The sequence below is a fragment of the Corythoichthys intestinalis genome, chromosome 8, assembly GCF_030265065.1.
Source record: "Corythoichthys intestinalis isolate RoL2023-P3 chromosome 8, ASM3026506v1, whole genome shotgun sequence".
Taxonomy (NCBI): domain Eukaryota; kingdom Metazoa; phylum Chordata; class Actinopteri; order Syngnathiformes; family Syngnathidae; genus Corythoichthys; species Corythoichthys intestinalis.
The window spans coordinates 50,107,368-50,130,139 of NC_080402.1; the positions used below are offsets into that span (position 1 = coordinate 50,107,368).

The window sequence follows — 22,772 nt, forward strand, 5'->3', positions numbered from 1 at the left end:
AATCGAGAATCTGTGGAAAGAGCTGAAGACTGCTGTTCACAAACACTGAAGAAGAAGAATGGGCAAGAACGTCAGTCTCTCGATGTGCAAAACTGATAGAAACATACCCCAAGCGACTTGCAGCTGTAATTGGAGCAAAAGGTGGCGCTACAAAGTATTAAGGCAAGGGGGCCGAATAATATTGTATGCCCCACTTTTCAGTTTTTTATTTGTTAAAAAAGTTTAAATTATCCAATAAATTTTGTTCCACTTCACGATTGTGTCCCACTTGTTGTTGATTCTTGACAAAAAATTACAATTTTATATCTTTATGTTTGAAGCCTGAAATGTGGCGAAAGGTTGCAAGGTTCAAGGGGGCCGAATACTTTTGCAAGGCACTGTATGTCAAACAGGACCCCACTCGCCCTATGGACAAGTGGCGAAATAGGGTGGAATAAAGGTAATGAACAGCGACATGCACTGACAAACGTGTTTTTGCTCGCATTTTACAAAGCTAAACATGCACGTTCAATGAGGTCTTATGAGGAGGACATCCCACTTTTAAAAAGGCTTGGAGTTAATGTGGGAGCCGCATAATGCCCTTTATTTTGAATTGGTGCTTTTTATTTCTTTACATTTCACTTCAAAGTAATGGCAATTTTGTTGTGCCAGTTGATGTTAATCAAGCATTAATTGTTATTTTAATTAATTAAAGTTAATTGGCTCTAAGTAAAGCTTGTCATAAATTTATCGCATCAGGTGGGTCGGCTCTCAAGCTCAATGAGGACCAAGTCACATCTCCAGGTCCTCCTCTGAGAACCTGGGCAAAAAAATTATATGCACCCCTGTGTATATATGTATATATATATATATATATATATATATATATATATATATATATATATATATATATATATATATATATATATATATGTATAAACATTTTTTTCTTTTTTTTTCCCAAAGAGCTACATAATTGGATGTGAAATCATTGCTATCAAGGCTTTGTCAGGCTGTTGCTTACCTTTGCAAAATAGGAAAAAGACTAGTACAAAGTGAATAGTCTACTAAACCCTAGTAGACAATAGTTGAATAAACCTTTGGCTCTCAAGGGCCAAAATGGTGCTACATTTATGAAATTAATAAAACATGTATAATGCTAGCACAACAGTAAGAAAGTAAAAAAGAAATTCATAATAATAAACTCAGAATGAACTAAATAAACCTTTTTAAACCTCTCAAAGGCCAAACAGTGCAACTTTCATGATATTATTGTCACATTCTGCTGCTGGTTAGATTGTGTCTTGTTGCTGGGCTGGTCATGGGGGCTTTCTTGATGTCGCACCTGAATCCAATGCAGGCTCATCAGCGTAGCATTTAAGCACGGGTGATCTCAAAGGTATTTTGCCTTGCTGATCGCCATTTGACATCTCACACTATAGTCTCGCTGCATTTGCTTGTTACGCCCCAGCATTGGGTTTTTTCTGTTAGTGTGCTGCTCTGGTTTGTAACCCTATACCCTGTGCTGGTATTTGAGTGTTTTTATTTTGGCTTTTTGGCTCGCTGCCTATCGTCTTAGTTAACCTTCGAGTTTGTAGTATTGAGCTCCGTCGACCTGCTGTCACGAACTCCTTTTGTTATTTCTACTATCCCGCGATCGTGTGTTATTTTTTGTTTGCAATCATTAAGCCCTTGTACATATCCCCCGCTTGCTGTCTGCTTCGAGTTCCCACCTTGTTTCCGCATTTGCGGATGCTAACAATTATAGTAATAATAATTGACCACAGCATCCCGTCTCTCTATTAGCCTCCTTTTTTCGGGAGGGGGGAGTCCCTTATTTCTATTTCTGAAAGGTGGCAACCCTACTTTGGAAACAGTTCCCAAATTACTGCGGCATTTCTTTCAGTGAAACACAATAAAAGTAAAGTAGATGTAGTGAACTGACCAGAGTTTGTTGCTCCGGTCCAGCGCCCTTCCTCTGGATACCACTCCTCCTCTTGCAGGCTCAAACTCGTTGTGTTCGTTCACATTTCGTCTTCAAATGTTTTATCAGGTTCGAGGTATTGAAATTGGCCAATTTAACTCCACATCTCGAAACTTTCAGGCCGCAAATCTTGCATGCAGTCATTGATTTTAATCGACGGGATTTCTATTTTGAAATACTTCCCGACCGCCGCCATTACTCCTGGTTTGTGTTTCCTCCATATGAAAAAGCTCCCTTGTCATTGGTTAGGAGTGGCTATTGGCCCGCTCTCATTGGTCTGGAGCAGGCCAATAGCAATAGCTGCTTGGTGTTCACGTGTCATCACACAACACAGAGACAGAGTGTAGTGAGCGCCAGGAGGAAAAAAAAAAGGCTGCGGTCAAATGTTATAATATTGGACCAGTAAATGGTATCTGTCTTTGTTGGTACTCGCCAATACCGATACCACCTTTTCCGGCTGGATCGGCGCCCCCTACCGATACCAGTATCGGTATCGGTGCATCTTTAGTTGCTAACGCAGTCGAGTCCGTCATGTAGCATCTGGTTCTATATACATATGATATCTATTATCTCCAGTAAAACGACGTTGACATAGTTTATTGCAGCTCTCAGTCGAAGTCAGGCATTCTTGTGTTTTTTATCCAGCGGCATGAGTTGAGCTAAAGCCGTGAGTTGAGCATTGGCATTACCCGGGTCTAAGACAAGTTATGTTTACTGTCGGGACGCAATGCAGTCAGTTTTTCATTGCGTCCCGAAGACCACGCTGTGTATTGGTTCCGCTTTACTTGACATATTTCAGTAATCGGAATTTGGATGTTTGTGAATCGTTCTCGAATCTTCAGCGGCCGAATCGCATGTTGGATGGTGCGTCTTTACTCACGTGAGATAATGGCTCGTCATCCAGAATGAATTCTTCGGCAATGACTCTTGTTATTCCCTGGGCTTTGGGTCTGTCGAGTGCCAGTTTGTCACGCATAGCAAAAGTTTCTGCCAGTGTTAGCTGCGTAGGACCTTTCTTTTTGTCTTCGGTTTTCTCAACATACTTCTCATATTGTTTGTGGTGGTATTTCGCTAAATGCTTAATTAGTTTGGCTGCATTAAAACTTCTTACAGCTTTACCACTACGCTTGACTTTATTGTGGCATATGTTGCTCTCTGCCTTTTCGTCTTTGTCATCCTTTAAGGTGAAATGATCCCACACAGCTGACATTTTTACCAATAAAGTTTCTCGGTAAATTGGGAGACGGTAATGTAAATGTAGTGTGTTGAAGGTGTGCCGTAAAATGCGGATTGGATTTTAGGGAAACCGAAGCAAAAACTGGAATGGATTATGTAAATCGGTGCGCTGAAAAACCTGGAACGGACTTTGAAAAAAAAAACTGGATCGGAAGTCTGGATCGGATTTTTTCCCGTGTTCCGATCCGATACGCATTTTTTTTGCCCATATCGGCGTCCGATCCGATCCAAATATCGGATCGGGACATCTCTAGTGCAGAGTATAAGAATAATGCAATGTAAAGTGTTTTTCTGTGTCCAAAAAGCACTATATAAATCCAAGACATTACTATTATTATTAAGAGGGGTGGAAACCTCTGGGTACCTCACGATATGATCCAATTTGCGATACAAGGCTCACGATCGAACAATTATCGATACATGGATCGGGAAATTGTTCAGGGATGGCTATTCTACAAAACAATTAATAAAAAGAAAAACATGCTATTTTCATTCTTCTGCTGTGAATTGGAATGAGTTTATCACAAGTAGATGTCCAATCCAATTGAACTGGGAGTGGGGCAGCAAAAGAACATTCGTTCATTCATTTAATCGCTGCCAACCCTCCCATTTGGAACGGATTGGATGTTCAAGGCTGTCAGTGGCAGCCAATGCCATGCAAAGAGTTCATTTTGGGCCATTTCACATCATTTCCTGTTGATTTTTGGTCACTGAAAAGGAAGTGACTCAAGAATGTCCCCAAATGAAAAATGAAGTGACTTAAAATCAACAGGAAGTAACCTGTAAAGGCCCAAAATGAATGGGAAGTGCCCTGTAAATGCCCACAAAAGACTGGCTGCGAATGCTCTGGTTTCAGTGCCATTGACGGCGTAAGACGTCCAATCCAGTCAAAATAAATGAGACGTCGAGCATCGTCAGTGGCAGCCAGTGGCTAACGTAGACACTACTCTAATGGAAGATTTTGGTAGCAAACTGTGCTGTGCTTGTAGAAGGTTAGGAAAACATTACTCCCTGAGAACTTAAAATAGCGTACTAGCAGCCGAAACTCCACAGTGTTGGATAATTGACAGCATTGGTTCAAACCCCAGTTGAAGGGTTGTAAGGAAGTGCTACGCCATCAGACTGGTTACACACAAGTACTCTTTACAGTCGTTTGATGTTGAAGGAATCTGAACCATTATCCAGATTGCCGGAATCACGCCAGCCGAACCGCAACGACCCGGGCCGGCGAGACTACGACAACCTGGCCAAAAGGCCAAACTCTGCGCGTTCACCTTAGTCTTGACCCCTTGTACTGACTCAATTTTGAAAGCTGGAAAATGTCTTCGAAACACAAATTGACAATTTATTCATGTCGACAGCGATCAAACGGCAAGGAAAAACAGCAACAGACCCAGGCGAGGAGGCATACTGGTTCCAGGATCCCCATATCACAAGTCAACAAAAGATTCCCGAGAAAAATGACAACGATTAGTTGAACATTCAGTCTTTTTGAAGGCTCTCGTGTGGCGGGCTTTGGGCAGAAAGAAGGTTGTGTTTGGGTCTTCTTCGGTTACAGATTTGGCCTGTCAAGTTCGTGTGTCACCGTTGCTGGGTCATGGTTAATGAGGCAACTGAAGTGGGAGGTTCGGCACGCCTCACCCTCTGAGAGGCGCTGAGCTATCAAAATTCTGAGTTCTTTTTGTTATTGGGTGTTGTGGTAGTACAGGACGTCCCACTGTTTGTTCTTGATGTCTTGAAGAGCTGATTGCGGGATTTGGTGTTGCATACTTGGGCTTGTAGATGTCTTGCCTATCACCTGGTAGTCAGCGTCAATCTTGCTCAGTCGGCTGCATGACGCAGAAGGCATCATGTATCTCTTATGCCCTATGTCAAATATATTCTGCTTGTTTCCTTAAACTATGATATAAATGCTATTTTTTTATATTGGGTACGTTACAGTAATACAAACAGTCAAACAATAAATACGAGAAAAGATACTATTTCTTCAATATACAACAACTAGGATTGTGTATTGCCTCATACTGTATCTGGCGATACGATTCGCATCACGATTAACAGGTCACGAATCGATTCAATTAATCCCGATGCTACACTTGAAGACGATAATAGAGATATTTCTATATCGCTTTAGAAAAAAACAAAATCAAAATGGACATAAGTGCATTTATATCAATTTATTCCTGAAACCTCATTCAGCATTAAAAAAAAGTTTTTTTTTTATGTTTGAACAACATTTGGCTTTTATTATACAGTAGAACATTTTATCTTTTTTAGTGCAAACCTGCTTTAGTCCAAACCTGCCTGAATGCGGAATTCTAAATATTGCAAAACACACATGTAAGGATCGATACAAAGTTTTTTTTTTAACACCCCTAACTACAACAGTTGAAATACTAGTAAAGTGGACAAAAAAATCTTATGATAAGAGTAAATACTCCAACAGTGTCACATTTCAGTTTGTATGTTTAGAATAGTGGATCCCAAACCCCTTTTTTTGCAGCACCCCTTTTGGAGATGAAATAATTTCATTTTTAGTGTAAACCTGCTAATGATGTATATCACTTTCACACTTGTGCACTTAGGGAAAGTAATAATGATGTTGATGTTACAGGACACTCATTGGAAGACAAAGGAATGGGAGTCAAACACCTTGGACTGTCCATAGCAGAAGACCTAATACATTCCCAATTCACTGTAAGGATACCAGAAAATACTGCCCCCCCCCCCCAAAAAAAAAATCATTTGTGCATGAAAGGGTGAATTAAAACCTAGTCATCATACATGATTTCAGACTTTCCTGTGGCCATGTCTACACGTAGCAGGGTATTTGGCAAAAATAACTTTTTCTAAAGTTTGGCCTATCATCCACACTCACATTTAAACTAAGGTTCTTAAAAACACCGTCCAAAGTGAAGATGTGAGAATTCTGCGTTTGTGGCATCATCATGTGGACACTGATAACTGATAAGAGTTAACTGTGGAAACATCACTGACTGTGAAAAACTTTGTCCCTATGTCAAATATGAGACCAATGTTTACATTTGGAGTAAATTACACAGGTGCTTTTTTTGCTTCCATTTATTTACAAACTCATGCAGCGCTTCATATTGAAGAACACATGTGAAGGACGAGATTATGGACAAATATTTTTCGCGCATTGTTATACAGTACATGTACTTTAAAATGAATAGATGCGGTTGGCTGTGGAAGCTTTTTTTTCTACAAACGTGCTTGTGTGGATGGTTTTTTTCCCCTGACGTATTAGGGCAGGATCCTCGGTTTTCAAAAACCCTGCTAGGTGTAGACATGTAGACCAGTGTCTCTGCAAATAATCGAGCGCACGTAGCAATTTTGTCTTCATGTTTGTTTACGTAGCAAACAAATGTTTTCTATGGAACTAAAATCTAAGCGCATTTGGTAAAATCCTACATTTTGGATCTAACCTGTAACCCATCTTGCATTGAAGGTTTGCAGCCCCTATTTTGCTCACCAATGTTATGACAACTCCTACCTGAACAGCGTGTGTTACAATGTGACGGAGGATCTTCAGGAAATCTCCTCTTTCAAACCCTTTTTTCAAGGTAAATGATATTAAATGATGAAGTCTGATTGAAATATAACCAGTAATTTTTTTCTTCTGGCCAATGAATATAATCTGCTCGTAGAATGCAAAAAGAAGACTGTAGACCTCGTTTTCCTCTTTGATGGTTCGTCAAGCATGGATGAGGACGACTTTAAGAAAAATAAAGATTTCATACAAGATATAATGAACAGACTCAAAAACACATCTATCAAGGTCAGTGGCAAATTACAGGAGTTGTGGTGGATACAGTGGAACTTACAAAGTCAAACACACTCTTCTGGAGACTCATTCGCTGGCATTGACAGTGACAGACGAACCAGAGTTGGTTTCAAAATTTGCCAATTTTTAAATTGATCACACCGAAACCTTGTCAAGTTTCCACTTCCGATGCTAATACAAAGGAAACAGATCAATAAACTTATTGTCAAATCATCTTTAATGTTATTTCCCAAATTAACATTGGCTGCCACTGATTGTGGCCAGTCCCTCTCAGTCCCAATGAATTAGACTATAGGCGGAGTTTGACTTGGCACAACATGTTGATGAACCCAAAACGGAGTGTCAGCAATAAAATTAACTTACAAGAATATATATAATAATAAGTTGGAAATGAGCGTTTTTTTGTTTCCCATAATTCTTGAGTTGAATTCTAAATCAGGCTGCCTAGGACAGCTGTACTTTTCGCCAAGATCGTCATCCACTGAATATGGTACATCCGCCGGTGTCGTGCCAATGTAGTTACCCCAGTCAAAAATTGTATCCCTTGAGTGGGGCCATATGGAGGTAGATTTATGTCTTTATTATTGGATCCAAAAAAAAAAGTGTTTGAATGCAAAAATAAATTTGAAATTCAAAAAAATGCATTTGAAACCTAATTTTCTTTGAATTTTTGTTTCTATTGAAATTTATTAATTTTTTTTTTTTTTGATTGAAGCACCTTTTTTGATTGAAGTAATGTTGTTTTGCGTTTGGGCCACATTTTGGCTAGGACATTTGAGTCTTTATTATTCAATCAAAAAATAAGTTGCTTCAAACAAAAAAAATATATATATATATTTTCGAACGAAAAATCACTTCAATCAAAAAAAAGAAAAATTTCAATCATAGAAAAGTTTTTGAATGCGAAAAAGTATTTGAGACTAAAATATTTGCATATATTTGCAACACTTAATTTTTAATTAAAAAGGTTTTCTTTGATTTTAGCAATCCTTTTTGTTTTTGGGCCATATTATAGGTAGGACAATTCTGTCTAAATCATTCAATCCCCCCAAAAGTTGCTTCAATTACCAAAAAATATTTTCAAACAAAGAAAAAAATCATTTGAAAAATAAAATTGCCCTCCCCTAATTAAAAAAAAAAAAAAAAAAAAAATATATATATATATATATATATATATATATACGAAGCAAATGACCATCTAAGGTGCTAATCACATGATCTGTTCAAAAAATAATTTTGACCCATTATAAATTTCTTTTTTTTGTTCATTTTTGTTGTTTGCTTTAATGCTTTACAATTTTTATACATGTATAGGAAAGTCAATTACATGCAATGACACTTTTCGGCCACCGGGGGGGGGGGGGCGCTGGCCCCCCCTTAAACTCCGCTTATGGATTGGACATCAATGGCACTGAAACATGATCATTCAATGCCAGCCATCCCACTTCAAACTGATATGATGTCTGTTGCTGTAAATGTCAGGAAATTAGTTAAAGTTTTCCAATTAATCAATAAAAGCTCGACAGTCAAGTGGATGAATATATTCCAAACTTGAAGTGTTACCATCATACACCTTGATTAATGTTTTTAGGTAGTGTTGCACTGATATGATAAACTGGCACCAATACGACACAAATATGACGTCATCTGTATCAGAGAGTACTGCAAGCTAACTTTTTAATGCTGCTAAATATGTACTTTTCGAGATATAGTTTTCAACCAATGGTCACCCTCCCGATAATGGCCGCCAGCTACACACGCCGCTGAAAAAAAAGAAACGTCTCCAGGGCCGGAGTGGGACTCATTTTCAGCCCAGGAAATTCACGCGTCAGACCGGCCCACTTTATATTATTTAAATTATGGTTATCCCGATCGTATGTTTTTGCACCAGAGTCCGAGTCACTCGATTTTGAGAATCTGCCGATAAGAGTCCCGATCCGAAACCGAAAAAATATACATTGCTGGCCAAAAGTATGGGCACCCCTGCAATTCTGTCAGATAATGCTCAATACCTCCCAGAAAATGATTGCAACTACAAATGCTTTGGTAGTAATATCTTCATTTATTTTGCTTGCAATGAAAAAACACAAAAGAAAACTTGTGTAATTAACAGCACCTGTTACTTACCTGTGGCACATCACACTTGCAGCCAGTTAAAATGGATTAAAGTTGACTCAACCTCAGTCCTGTGTCCTTACCACATTGAGCATGGAGAGAAGAAAGAAGACCAAAGAACTGTCTGAGGGCTTGAGAAGCAAAATTGTGAGGATGCATGGGCATCAAGGCTACAAGTCCATCTCCATCGACCTGAATGTTCCTGTGTCTACTGTGCCCAGTGTCATCAATAAGTGTAAAACCCAAGTTACTGTGGTCAAGCTCCCTAAATGTGGACGGAAAAGGAAAATTGACGAGAGATTTCAACAAAACATTGTACGGATGGTGGATAAAGAATCTCGACTAACAGTCCGAGCGTACAACGGTGTCAACCCGTACTATCCGTCGGTGCCTCAATGAAAAGGGACTCTATGGTTGGATATCCAGGAAGACCCCACTTCTGACCCAGAGACATAAAAAAGCCAGGCTGGAGTTTGCCAAAACTTACCTGAGAACACCAAAAACGTTTTGGAAGAATGTTCTCTGGTCAGATGAGACAAAACTAGAGCTTTTTGGGAAAAGGCATCAACGTAGAGTTTACAGGGGAAAAAAAAAAAGAGGCCATGATGAAAAAGAACACGGTCCCCACATTCAACCATAGTGTAAGTTCCCTGATGTTTTGGGGTTGCTTTGCTGCCTCTGGCATTGGATTGCTTGACCGTGTGCATGACATTAGGAAGTCTGAAGACTACCAACAAATTTTGCAGCATAATGTAGGGCCCAGTGTGAGAAAGCTGGGTCTCCCTCAAAGGTCATGGGTCTTCCAGCAGGACAATGACCCAAAACACACTTCAAAAAGCACAAGAAAATGGTTTGAGCGAAAGCACTGGAGACTTCTAAAGTGGCCAGCAATGAGTCCAGATCTTAATCCCATAGAACACCTTTGAAGAGATCTGAAAATGGCAGTATGGCGAAGTCACCCTTCAAATCTCAGAGATTTGGAGCAATTGGCCAAAGAAGAATGGGCTAAAATTCCAGCAGAGCATTGTAAGAATCTCATTGATGAATACCGGAAGCGGTAGTTTGCAGTTATTTTGTCTAAAGGTTGTGCTACCAAGTTTGGGCTGAGGGTGCCAATACTTTTGTCCAGCCCATTTTTGGAGTTTTGTGTAAAATTATAATGATCCAATTTTTTTCACATTGTCTTTCGTGTTTTTTAATTGCAAGCAAAAAAAAAAAAAAAATATTCCTACTTACAAAGCTTTTGTAATTGCAATCATTTTACTGGGAGAAATTGAGCATTATCTGAGAGAATTACAGGGATGCCAATACTTTTGGCCAGTAGTATAAGTAATACTCACTGTCACAAATTATGTAAAACCCTCTTGGCCGGCCAGCCCACCGGGATTTGTCCCAATCCTCCCGATTGGCCACTACGGGCCTGCTTGTCACCAATGTTCCTTCTAAGCTGCGCGCGTGCGCAATCATGCACTGCTTTCACATTCCGTGCACAAGAAAATCTATGCAGCGCACAAAATGCAGTGATGTGTCAGCGCGACACGCTTATTAGTGCCGTATTGGTATCGGTGCAACTCTAGTATTTACACGTTTTTAAGCATTTAAACCATTTAAACATGCATGGTGTTTTTTCAGTTTGCAGCTGTTCAATTCGCATCAAAATACAGGACAGTGTTTGATTTTACTGATTATCAAAATGGAACGGCTCTTCGAAAACTTGAAGATGAAATTCATCTGACGAACCTCACAAACACCCACCAAGCCCTGGAATTTGTATGGTAAGTTATTCAGAGATTCATTGCATTGTTCAACAAAATCTACAATACATTGTGGTAGTGCTGCAACTATTAATCGATTAACTCGAGTATTCGATTAGAAAAAAAATTTTCCAATTATATTTTGTTGCCTCGAGTATTTGTTTAATTAAAGTGGCGTTTGAATGGTTTATTTCGAAAGTGTTTGCATTTAGTTTTATTGATTAGGCTGGATACACTGCCCTCTGGTCTGCCTCTTTTCACATGGCTGAATCCAACTGCTCCCTGTTAAGACCAACGTAAGTTAAGCTTTTGTTTGAGCTAATGTTTTTTAATGCATTCGTAATTTAGTTTATAGGTATATTTAGCCGTTTTTTTGTGGGAATATGTGTCTGAACCATTTGTTTAGAGCATTGTAAAAAAAACTTTAGCATTTTGTAGCATTTAAGTTAGCGGACTTTCTATGCAAGTTAGCCAATTGTTCTTTTGTTTTATATAGATCCTAATTTTTTAAAATAAACTTATTCCGTTTGAGGCTCAGCTCAGGTATTTTAATTTTTCATGTTCCTTATCCGATTACTCGATTATTCGAACTAACTAGTCCATCGATTAATCGACTACTAAAATATTCGATAGCTGCAGCCTTACATTGTGGTATACTAACAGGTTTATTTCACCTAGTAGAGAAGCTGTTGATCCCAGGGGGCAAACATGCAGCTTGTGTTGCTCGTTAAAAGTAAATCATGTGCATCGAATTTTTTAAGTTCGAATAAGGACTACATAAATAAGAGAATACTGTTGTTCTTTATTAAAAAAAGGAATATTGACAATTTGCTCATTTTCAAAACAATAAACAGAAAATACACAAATAAATAAAAAATTAAAAACAGTTTTTGCTCATTTAAAAAAAAAAAAAAAAAACTCTTTCAGTGCCAATGACGATAACACACATCTGATGTGGCTCTTAAAGAAACACTTGGTAGCTTTTTAGTTCTGGTCGATTTTAGCGACGCCAGTGGACAAACGCGGTAGTGTTTTGCCTTTAAGAAGACTGCGTTTCCTGTGAAGACCAGCGCACACCCGCAGTGTCGTAAAATCATCAATAAATCAAAAATCCATCTCCCGGTCGCCTGCAGATGGGTTCAACAACATTTCTGTTTCCAGTGGTGTGTGAAGCAAGGGCGTAGGTTTGGTCTCAATATTGGTAGAGACGATATAACAGCATAACCTACATGTACACTTTTTGCTGGGAACGGGACATTAATAAGACCAAACAGATTGGGTGAATGGGGGTCAGGCAAGGGCGTAGGTGTGCATAGGGATGGTAGGGACATAACACTACCATCTTTTCAGGATGATGAAATTGTCCCCACCAACTTTTAAGCAATCCTATATACATTATTTAATGGCTTCAGTTACATAGGTCATTTAGATTGTCTTCACATATGTTGTAAGGATAGAATTGACCCGACCATTTTAAGTGAATTACTGTACTTTCATTATGTACAGACTTAAATTGACCCTTTTTCACTTGCTGAATGTGCCAGTCCATTTTTTTCCCCTTAAACGCACGCGGCCTGTAAGAAATACAACATGCCGCCTCCTCCGCCCCCTTTGAAGACGAGGGATATTTTAAAAAAATTTCCGCCAGCAGCAGCCACTGTAAGTAATGTAAAAAGATGTCAATGTTTTGGAGGTGGGGGGCACACCACTAATTTTGATACTGAAAGTCCGACCTGCATCAGAGTTATCGTAACATTAATCTGTGTGAATTTCTTGAAGTGAAGGAGGAAGCGGCGTTGAGAGAAATATGCTCCTGTACGTTTTCCACTGTTAACGTTAATTAAACTGTAAGAAATGTAGTGAACTAACGATTACCCCTTTATAGTTAATTGATGATGAACAAGTTTGTATTTCTTCTGTATGTTAATATAATTTGTAGTGCTGTCAAATCTATCACGTTAACGGGCGGTAATTAATTTTTTAAAATTGATCATGTTAAAATATTTGATGCATTTAACGCATGCGCGGAATGACCCGCTCATGCATTGCCTCAAACAGATTACAATGATGTGTTTGATAATGTTTTTGCACATTAAGAGGGAAGAGGCAGAGAAAGGCGAGTGGACACAGGCGTTCATTGGACCGCGCCGTTTATTGGCATAAGCTTCAGCAACTCCTTCACAACAAACATAAGTATCATTTAGTGAAAGCACAACAAAAAGAATATTCCTATCTCTAAAGAAAAATAAAGTTCACAAAAAGAAAAGCGCTTCAATCGTTTAGCTCAACAAATACACTGGATGGCAATATTTTGTCACAATATACAGTGGGGAAAATAAGTATTTAGTCAACCACCAATGGCGTACTGCAAGCAACACGTCACTTCCGCTTATTAATATTCATGACATTAGCTACTGTTGCTAAGTAGGGACAAGCCACCGTTTGTCCCTAATAGGAAATGAATGGAAATCGTGCACGAAGGAGATGTGCCTGGTGCAAAATTCATTGGCAAAGATGTGGAAGAACATAAAAATGTTCAGTTAAAGAGATGGCTTGAGTATCGAAGGCTGAAAAAGACGAGAAAAAAAAACGACCCGACCTATGCATAGCCTTAGCTTTTTTATCGACGCGACTGACAATGACATTCTCCTGTTTCAACAAGCTATCCTTTAAAAATCAGCCCTTTCTTTCTTATATATCCTCTGGTTGTCCTACGTCTCTGACTGTTTTTTTATATATATAACAGAAACGGTAACAGTGGCAGTCAGATACCATTGTAATTCTTTTCAGGTCATTCATTGTCAGACAGAAGCAGTACGGCACAACGTTACGCTAAAAAAAAAAGTTAAAAATATAAAAATGGCTTACCTCTTTGTCCTCTGAAAGACCATGACAACCCAACAAATGTTTACTGCATATGGAATGTGAATGGATTCACCGAGCTGGTGTTAAAGTCCGCCCAAGTTGATTCGGTCTTCACATATTTCCTCCCGAGTTTTTGGTTTCCGGAAACGTATGAAGAAAACATTCTTCATGTGTCGTAATGTCAAGAGTCGTTTCTACAAGTTTCAAAAAAGCAATGCGTGATCGGCATGTTCGTTTTTGAAAGATTACCGGCGAAAAGTAGCACAAATTACGTTGTTGCTATGCGAGGGCGGGTCTATAATGTCCCACTTCGGCTTTACTTCCGCTTTACAATGCGACGTCACGGTCTAAAAATAGCATGCGTGCGGTACGCCATTGTGCAAGTTCTCCTATTTGAAATGATTAGAGAGGCCTGTAATTCTCAACATGGGTAAACCTCAACCATAAGAGAGAATGTGGGAAAAAAAACTGAAAATCACATTGTTTGATTTTAAAGGAATTTATTTACAAATTACAGTGGAAAATAAGCATTTGGTCACCTACAAACAAGCTAGATTTCTGGCTGTCAAAGAGGTCTAACTTCTTCTAACGAGGTCTAACGAGGCTCCACTCGTTACCTGTATTAATGGCACCTGTTTTAACTCATTATCGGGGTAAAAGACACCTGTCCACAACCTCAGTCAGTCACACGGCCAAGACCAACGAGCTGTCGAAGGACACCAGAGACAAAATTGTAGACCTGCGCCAGGCTGGGAAGACTGAATCTGCAATAGGTAAAACGCTTGGTGTAAAGAAATCAACTGTGGGAGCAATTATTATAAAATGGAAGAGATACAAGACCACTGATAATCTCCCTCGATCTGGGGCTCTATGCAAGCTCTCACCCCATGGCGTCAAAATGATAACAAGAACGGTGAGCAAAAATCCCAGAACCACATGGGGGGACCTAGTGAATGACCGACAGTGAGCTGGGACCACAGTAACAAAGGCTACTGAATGTGTTATGGTCAGATCAAACCAAAATAGAACTTTGTGGTAGAAACACAGATTCTCGTGTTTGGAGGAGAAAGAATACCTAATTGCATTCGAAGAACACCATACCCACTAGGAAGCATGGGGGTGGAAACATCATGCTTTGGGGCTGTTTTTCTGCAAAGGGACCAGGACGACTGATCTGTGTAAAGGGAAGAATGAATGGGGCCATGTATCGAGAGATTTTGAGTGAAAATCTCCTTCCATCAGCAAGGGCATTGAAGATGAGACATGGCTGGGTCTTTCAGCATGAGAATGATCCCAAACACACAGCCAGGGCAACAAAGGAGTGGCTTCATAAGAAGCATTTCAAGGTCCTGGAATGGCTTAGCCAGTCTCCAGATCTCAACTCCATAGAAAATCTGTGGAGGGAGTTGAAAGTCTGTGTTGCCCAACGACAGCCCCAAAACATCACTGCTCTAGACGAGATCTGCATGGAGGAATGGGCCAAAATACCAGCAACAGTGTGTGGAAAGCTGTGAAGAGTTACAGAAAACGTTTGGCCTCCGTTATTGCCAACAAAGGGTACATAACAAAGTATTGAGATGAACTTTTGGTATTGACCAAATACTTATTTTCCATTATGATTTGAAAATAAATTCTTTAAAAATCAAACAATGTGGTTTTCAGTTTTTTTCCACATTCAGTCTCTCATGGTTGAGGTTTACCCATGTTGACAATTACAGGCCTCTCTAATCTTTTCAAGTGGGAGAACTTGCACAATTAGTGGTTGACTAAATACTTATTTGCCCCACTGTAGATTAAATTTTTCCTCCTGACACTAATTGTGTGCTGGTCGTCATGTTACATCTATTCATTGATTTATGGCGAGCGGCTAGCCTAGCTTGTTTACAGGTAGGACTGGGAACAAAGGTTACTTCATGGGACAAATAGTTAAGCAACTGAGGTTTAGGGGGCACACACATACACATTATGTGTTACCTCTGCTTAGGGGCTGCAGGTGGGGGTGAGGAGAGGGCGCGGACACAAGCTATTGTACTGTGCTGCTCCTTAGGAGGGCCTGTGTTTCCACATTTAGAGGACAGAGGGAGCTCTTACAGTTATTATGGCTTCGGCGTTTGGGACCACACGCATTACTAACATAATAATGATCATGACTTAATCTTGATAAGGGCTCTTGCTCGGTTAAGAGGGCAAGGGCTAGTGCTTGAGCACTACCTGTTGTCTATGTGCACATCAGTGGCGGCCCTGAACTGGTTGTCCGCCAGTCATAGAACACATATAGACACACAACCATTCACGCACACACTCACACCTACGGACAATTTATAGTGTTTAATCCATGCACGCTTTTTTGGGGGATGTGGCAGGAACCTGCAGAAAACTTACACACGCCGTCTTCATCATGTGAATTATTTTTTTTTTTTTAAACAAGAAAGACGTAGAAAAATGCTTGTCTTTATTAAATGCTTCATTGAGTGAGTCCACTCAAATTCACTCACGTTGCCGAGAACAGCCTCTCACTTACACAATGAATGTGTTTACATAGCACACTTTAGACTGGGCTGCAAGTTTAACGATGATCAACACATTTGTGCCTTTGATCATACAGCTACCAGTCTTCTCTGACCAGATCAATGCTACAAACGTGTCAATCGTCGTTTATCTTAAGTACCAAACGCCAGCTGCACTAGTGATAAAGAAAAACAGTTTGGTCGCACTGCTTAGCAGGGGGAAGTGGGGGTGGGGGCACTTGTGGTCCTGTACGAGATTGAAGCAGAAAAACAAGTTTGCATGTTCAAAAAAATAAAATATCGCACATCCTTGTGATGCGAGTAGTGTGCATCTGCACAATACGATGACCGTGTTCAAACGATATACAGTGCTGCTCAAAAGTTTGTGAACCCCCTCAACATTTTGGAATTTTCTATTATTTCAACCTGATTTCCTAATCAATCAATTCAGTAGTTTTTTTTTGTTTTTTTAACAGTTGTGTTGTCGAGACTAAATTAAAAAGAGTTTTCATCAACTGATGTAGGTGCAAAATTGAACTGTTTGGTCACAACCAAAACCGCCATGTCTGGCGAAAAGTCAACACTGCATACCACCAAAAGAACCTTCTCCCAACAGTGAAGCATGGAGGTGGGAATGTCAAGATCTGGGCTTGCTTTTCATCCTCAGGACCTGGACAACTCCACATAGTCCAGGGAATCATGAATTCTGAGGAATATTGTCAAATCCTAGAACATAACCTGACGCCATCTGTTTTGAAGTTAAAGCTTGGCAGAAGGTGGATCATGCAACATGATAATGATCCAAAGCATTCCAGCAATACAACCAAGGAACGGCTGAAAAAGAAGAAGATTCGTGTTCTGGACTGGCCCAGTCAAAGTCCTGACCTAAATCCCATTGAAATGCTGTGGCGGGACCTGAAGCGAGCAGTTCATGCCAGACGCCCATCAAACCTCTCTCAACTGACTGCGTTCTGCAAGGAAGAATGGGCAAAAATCCCCCAAAGTAGATGTGAGAGGCTGATTAGTCACTACAGAAACCGTTTGGTTGAGGTAATCTCTGCAAAAGGAGGCGCAATATCCTATTAACTGAAGGGGTTCACATACTTTTGCACACATGATATCTGAGTTTTTCTTAAATCAACCACTTTTGTTAAATAAAGAATGACAATATAACTATTTCTTTTGTTTCAGTCCATTATTTGGAATGTCAGTATTGTGGATTTGGGTATAACTTAACATTTAATAAGGTTATTTTTACAAAAAATCTGACCATCGCTGTGGGGTTCACAAACTTTCGAGCAGCACTGTATATCGTTCAGGCCTACTCTGGAAACAACGTTCTGTCTCACTTCAGAAAAGAAGGATTCACCCATTTCCATGCTTGCGCTAAAATGGGAACAGGGGAACTTCAGGGGTTATTAGAAGAGGGGCCAGTGCCTCCAACTGTAAAAATTCCACTGAGGTAGACGTCCATCTAATCCATTTAAACTGGGAGGTTACCTTTTTGTTTTGTTTTTTTACAGGAAAAACCTCTTCCAGAATAAAACAGCTGGCGCTTCATCCAATGCTACAAAAGTTCTAGTCCTGATCACAGATGGAGATCCGAGTGACAGCGATGAAGACGCAAATATGATTCTCAGGACCTATAATGAAAAAAACATCATTCGATTTGTCATTGGGGTGAGAAAGTTAATTTTGTTTATTACTTAAAACAAGGTAAAACATTTCTTGCTCAGCAGAAAAACTTGCATTGGAATTGAAATGGACAAGTGGCATTGAATCAAAGAGGAAAAAAAAATCTATTGTTGTGATTTCAGGTCAAAAATGAAGAACTGAAAGAGGTGGATACTTTTGCCTCAGACCCAAAGGACAAATATGCTTTTAAAATCGAAAATTATAAGGGACTCACTGGATTACTAGAAAATTTTCAAAAGCACATCTTTACAATAGAAGGAGACACTAAAGTGGCTCGGGCCGAAGAATTGACCAATGAGATGTCCCAAAGAGGATTTAGTACTGCATTATATAAGGTGAGCAACTCTTATTAATATACAGTGTATCACAAAAGTGAGTACACCCCTCGCATGTCTGAAGATATTTAAGTATATCTTTTCATGCGATAACACTGACAAAATGACACTTAGAAGTCTGTGTGCAGCCTATATAATAGAGCTAATTTATTGTCCCCTCAAAATAACTCAAAATATAGCCAATAATGTCTAAACCCCTGGCAGCAAAAGTGAGTACACCCCAAAGTGAAAGTTGTCAATATTAACATTCCGTACAACATGTCAACTGTCAATATTTTTTGTGGCCACCACTATTATCCAGAACTGTCTTTACTCTCCTGGGCAAGGAATTGACCAGAGCTTCACAGGTTGCCACCGGAATGCTCTTCCACTCCTCCATGACGACGTTGTGGAGCTGCCGGATATTTGAGACTTTGCGCACCTCCCCCTTCCGCTTGAGGATCCCCCAAAGATGTTCTATTGGGTTCAAGTCTGGAGACATGCTTGGCCAGTCCATCACCTTTACCCTCAGCCACTTCAGTAAAGCAGTGGTCATCTTGGAGGTGTGTTTTGGGCCATTGTCATGCTGGAACACTGCCCTGTGACCCAGTTTCTGGAGGGAGGGGATCATGCTCTGCTGCAGTATTTCACAGTACATGTTGGGGTTCATGTTTCCCCTCAATGGAATGTAACTCTCCAACACCTGCAGCACTCATGCAGCCCCAGACCAAGACATTCCCACCACCATGCTTGACTGTAGGGATGACACACGTATCTTTGTACTCCTCACCTGGTCACCGCCACACATGCTTGAGACCATCGGAACCAAACAAATTAATCTTCGTCTCATCAGACCATAGGGCATGGTTCCAGTAATCCATGTGCTTTGTTGACATGTCTTCAGCAAACTGTTTGCGGGCTTTCTTGTGTACCGGCTTCAGAAGAGGCTTACTCATGGGGTGACAGCCATGCACACCAATTTGATGTAAAGTGCGGCGTATGGTCTGAGCACCAACAGGCTGACCACCCACCTCTTCAATCTCTGCAACAATGCTGACAGCACTCCTGCGACGATCTTTCAAAGAAAGCATTTGGATGTAACGCTCAGCACATGGGCTTAGCTTTTTTGGACGACCAACCCGAGGCCTGTTCTGAGTGGACCCTGCTCTTTTAAAACGCTGGATGATCTTAGCCACTGCGCTGCAACTCAGTTTCAGGGTGTTGGCAATCTTATCGTAGCCTTGGCCATCTTCATGTAGCGCAACAACACGTCTTTTAAGATCCTCAGAGAGTTCTTTGCCATGTGGTGCCATGTTGGAACGTTCAGTGACCAGTATGAGAGAGTGTGAGAGCTGCACTACAAATTTGAACACACCTGCTCCCTATGCACACCTGGACCTAGTAACACTAACGAGTCACATGACATTTTGGAGGGAAAATGGCAAGCAGTACTAAACTTGGACATTTACGGATGTAGTTTGTAACGGGTGTACTCACTTTTGTTGCCAGGGGTTTAGATATTAATGGCTATATTTTGAGTTACTTTGAGGGGAAAATTAATCAACTCTATAAAATGAGCTGCACACAGACTACTTTTCATTGCGTCAAAGTGTCATTTTGTCAGTGTCGTCCCATGAAAAGATATACAGTACTTAAATATCTGCCGAAATGGGAGGGGTGTACTCACTTTGTGATACAATGTAGTCTAGTTGTAAGAAATTCCACCGTAATGTTCTAACTACAAGCCGCTACTTTTTTCCTCCGCTTTGAACCGTGCAACTTATATTCCAGTGTGTTTGATTTTGTGGACGGTGAGCTGTGTTTTTAGTAGGTTTGTAAAAAACTGTCAAAAAGTATTTAAGTACCGATACTAAAATGTGTCCGAATACCATATTGGATTGCAAAAGTATCTACACGCAGTCATTTATTTGCACGACCATGTCGTCACGGGATAAACCTGAGTTTGCATTTTAGAAATGCAGGATATTTTGCTTTCGTTTCCATTGGAGACTGTAGATGTCCAATCCATTTGATCTGGGAGGTTGGCAGCGAACAAACATTTATTCTCTGCCAACCTAACAGTTCAAATGAATTGGACGTCTTCTAGTGATTAACTAATTTTAAAAATTCTCATTTTTTTTCTCGATCAAAAAAAAAAAAAAAAACATAATTGTGTGTCCTAACCCCTTCAGACCTAAGCATGCTTCTGAAGGACATGACGCATTCATGTCTCCAAACCAACAAATACGATGAATTTAGCTGCGATTGCCACTTCTGGGAGATGATTGGATTAAACTTTTCCCATTGAAATCAAATTATGAGGTTTGGCATGCCCTATTTGCTATTTTTGACTCTTTGAAAATGGCTGACCAAACATAACTTCGAAAAGGACAATATAAAGCAGTGATCCCCAACCCCAGGGCCGGGGAGCGGTACCGATCTATGGTGCATTTGCTAACGGGCTGCAGAGAAGTATTAACTCAATCATTTGTTAATGACCGCAATCTGGTCAGTGCCTCTTAACACATAAATATTCCAGTCTACTAGTCCTTCTCAAAAAATTAGCATATTGTGATAAAGTTCATTAAGTCTGTAATGTACTGATAAACATTAGACCTTCATATATTTTAGATTCTTTACACACAAGTGAAGTAGTCCAAGCCTTTTATTGTTTTAATATTGATGATTTTGGCAAAATCTATCTAAAAAATTTAGCATATTTCATCCGACCAATCCAAAAAAGTGTTTTTTAATGCAAAAAAAGTCAACCTTCAATTAAATATATCAGCTATACATTCAATACTTGGTCAGGAATCCTTTTGCAGAAATGACTGCTTCAATGCAGCTTGGCATGAAGGCAATCAGCCTGTGGCACTGCTGAGGTCTTATGGAGGCCCAGGATGCTACGATAGTGCCCTTAAGCTCATCCACAGTGTTGGGACTGTTGTCTCTCAACTTCCTCTTTACAATATCCCACAGATTCTCTATGGGGTTCAGGTCAGGAGATTGGCAGGCCAATTGAGCACAGTAATGTCATGGTCAGTAAACCTTTAACCAGTGGTTTGTGAGCAGGTGCCAGGTCGTGCTGAAAAATGAAATCTTCATCTCCATAAAGCTTTTCAGCAGATGGAAGCATGAAGTGCTCCAAAATCTCCTGATAGCTAGCTGCATTGACCCTGCCCTTGATAAAACACAGTAGACCAACACCAGCAGCTGACATGGCACCCCAGACCATCACTGACTGTGGGTACTTGACAATGGACTTTAGGCATTTTGGCATTTCCGTATTTCCTTCTCCCCAGTCTTCCTCCAAACTCTGGCACCTTGATTTCCGAATGACATGCAAAATTTGCTTTCATCTGAAAAAAGTACTTTGGACCACTGGGCAACAGTCCAGTGCTGCTTCTCTGTAGCCCAGGTCAGGCGCTTCTGCCATTTCCAGCACACCCCTGTGCACGGTGGCTCTGGATGTTTCTACTCCAGACTCAGTCCACTGTTTCTGCAGGTCCCCCGAGGTCTCCAATCGGCCCTTCTCCACAATCTTTTTCAGGGTGCGGTCCCCTCTTCTGATTGTGCCGCATTTCCTGCCACACTTTTTCCTTCCCACAGACTTCCCACTGAGGTGCCTTGATACAGCACTCTGGGAACAGCCTATTCGCTCAGAAATTTCTTTCTGTGTCTTAGCCTCTTGCTTGAGGGTATCAATGATGGCCTTCTGGACAGCAGTCAGGTCGGCAGTCTTGCCCATGATTGCAGGGTTGAGTAATGAACCAGTTTGAGAGTTTTTAAAAGCCTCAGGAATCTTTCACAGGGGTTTTGAGTTAATTCGTTGATTCAGATGATTAGATTAGTAGCTTCTTTAGAGTACCTTTTCATGATATGCAAATTTTTTGAGATAGGGAATTTTGTTTTTTCTTGACTTTTGTTGCCAAAATCATCAATATTAAAACAATAAAAGGCTTAAACTACTTTAGTTGTGTGAAATGAATCTAAAATATATGAAAGTCTAATGTTTATCAGTACATTACAGAAAATAATAAACTTTATCACAATATGCTATTTTTTTTAGAAGGACTAGGACTCTAATGACTAATCCAAGTGGACATTTGTGTACGTCGCCATCTAATGGTTGGCCGTCAGCAGCTCAGCGTCAGTCAATTTAAACAGTACCATTAGCTGCTATGGGCTGTGGGCTGTGTGCAGCGGGCAGCGATGTCTTTGCACAGCATTTTATTATGGGGAAAAGGCCACCTTCTGAGCCAGAAGAGGAGCTTGCAACCAAGTCCATTTTACATAACGTGGCTAAAAGCTAGCAAACGAGGCAAAAAAAAAGTGAATGCACTGAGAGCATCATACTTTGTGGCAAATTGTATTGCTAAAGCCAAGAAACCTTTCACAATTGGAGCAGAACTCATTATGCTTGTGACCAAGGATATTTGCCGTCAAGGTTTAGGAGAGACTGCTGTTAAAAAGGGTTGATTCAGTGTATGGTGAGTTACATTGTCCCTGCACTTAATG

The 22,772-nt window shown here is 40.2% G+C and overlaps 2 protein-coding genes across 5 annotated transcripts in view; one reads left to right on the forward strand and one right to left on the reverse strand.

Annotated features, from left to right (window-relative positions):
- Positions 1-22,772, forward strand: part of zmp:0000001082 (integrin alpha-D) — a 74,716-nt gene that overhangs the window by 12,896 nt on the left and 39,048 nt on the right. Inside the window, exons 4-9 of the mRNA XM_057843359.1 lie at positions 5,814-5,896; positions 6,669-6,783; positions 6,868-6,998; positions 10,752-10,894; positions 17,769-17,925; positions 18,063-18,275. Coding sequence (XP_057699342.1) covers positions 5,814-5,896; positions 6,669-6,783; positions 6,868-6,998; positions 10,752-10,894; positions 17,769-17,925; positions 18,063-18,275 — 842 coding nt within the window. The remainder of the gene's footprint in view (positions 1-5,813; positions 5,897-6,668; positions 6,784-6,867; positions 6,999-10,751; positions 10,895-17,768; positions 17,926-18,062; positions 18,276-22,772) is intronic.
- LOC130920272 (sodium channel and clathrin linker 1-like) overlaps positions 17,437-22,772 on the reverse strand; it is a 75,477-nt gene continuing 70,141 nt past the window's right edge. For all 4 annotated transcript variants that reach the window (XR_009064130.1, XM_057843362.1, XM_057843363.1 and 1 more), the window contains one exon: positions 17,437-17,888. The gene's annotated coding sequence lies outside the window, so the exon portion shown is untranslated. The remainder of the gene's footprint in view (positions 17,889-22,772) is intronic.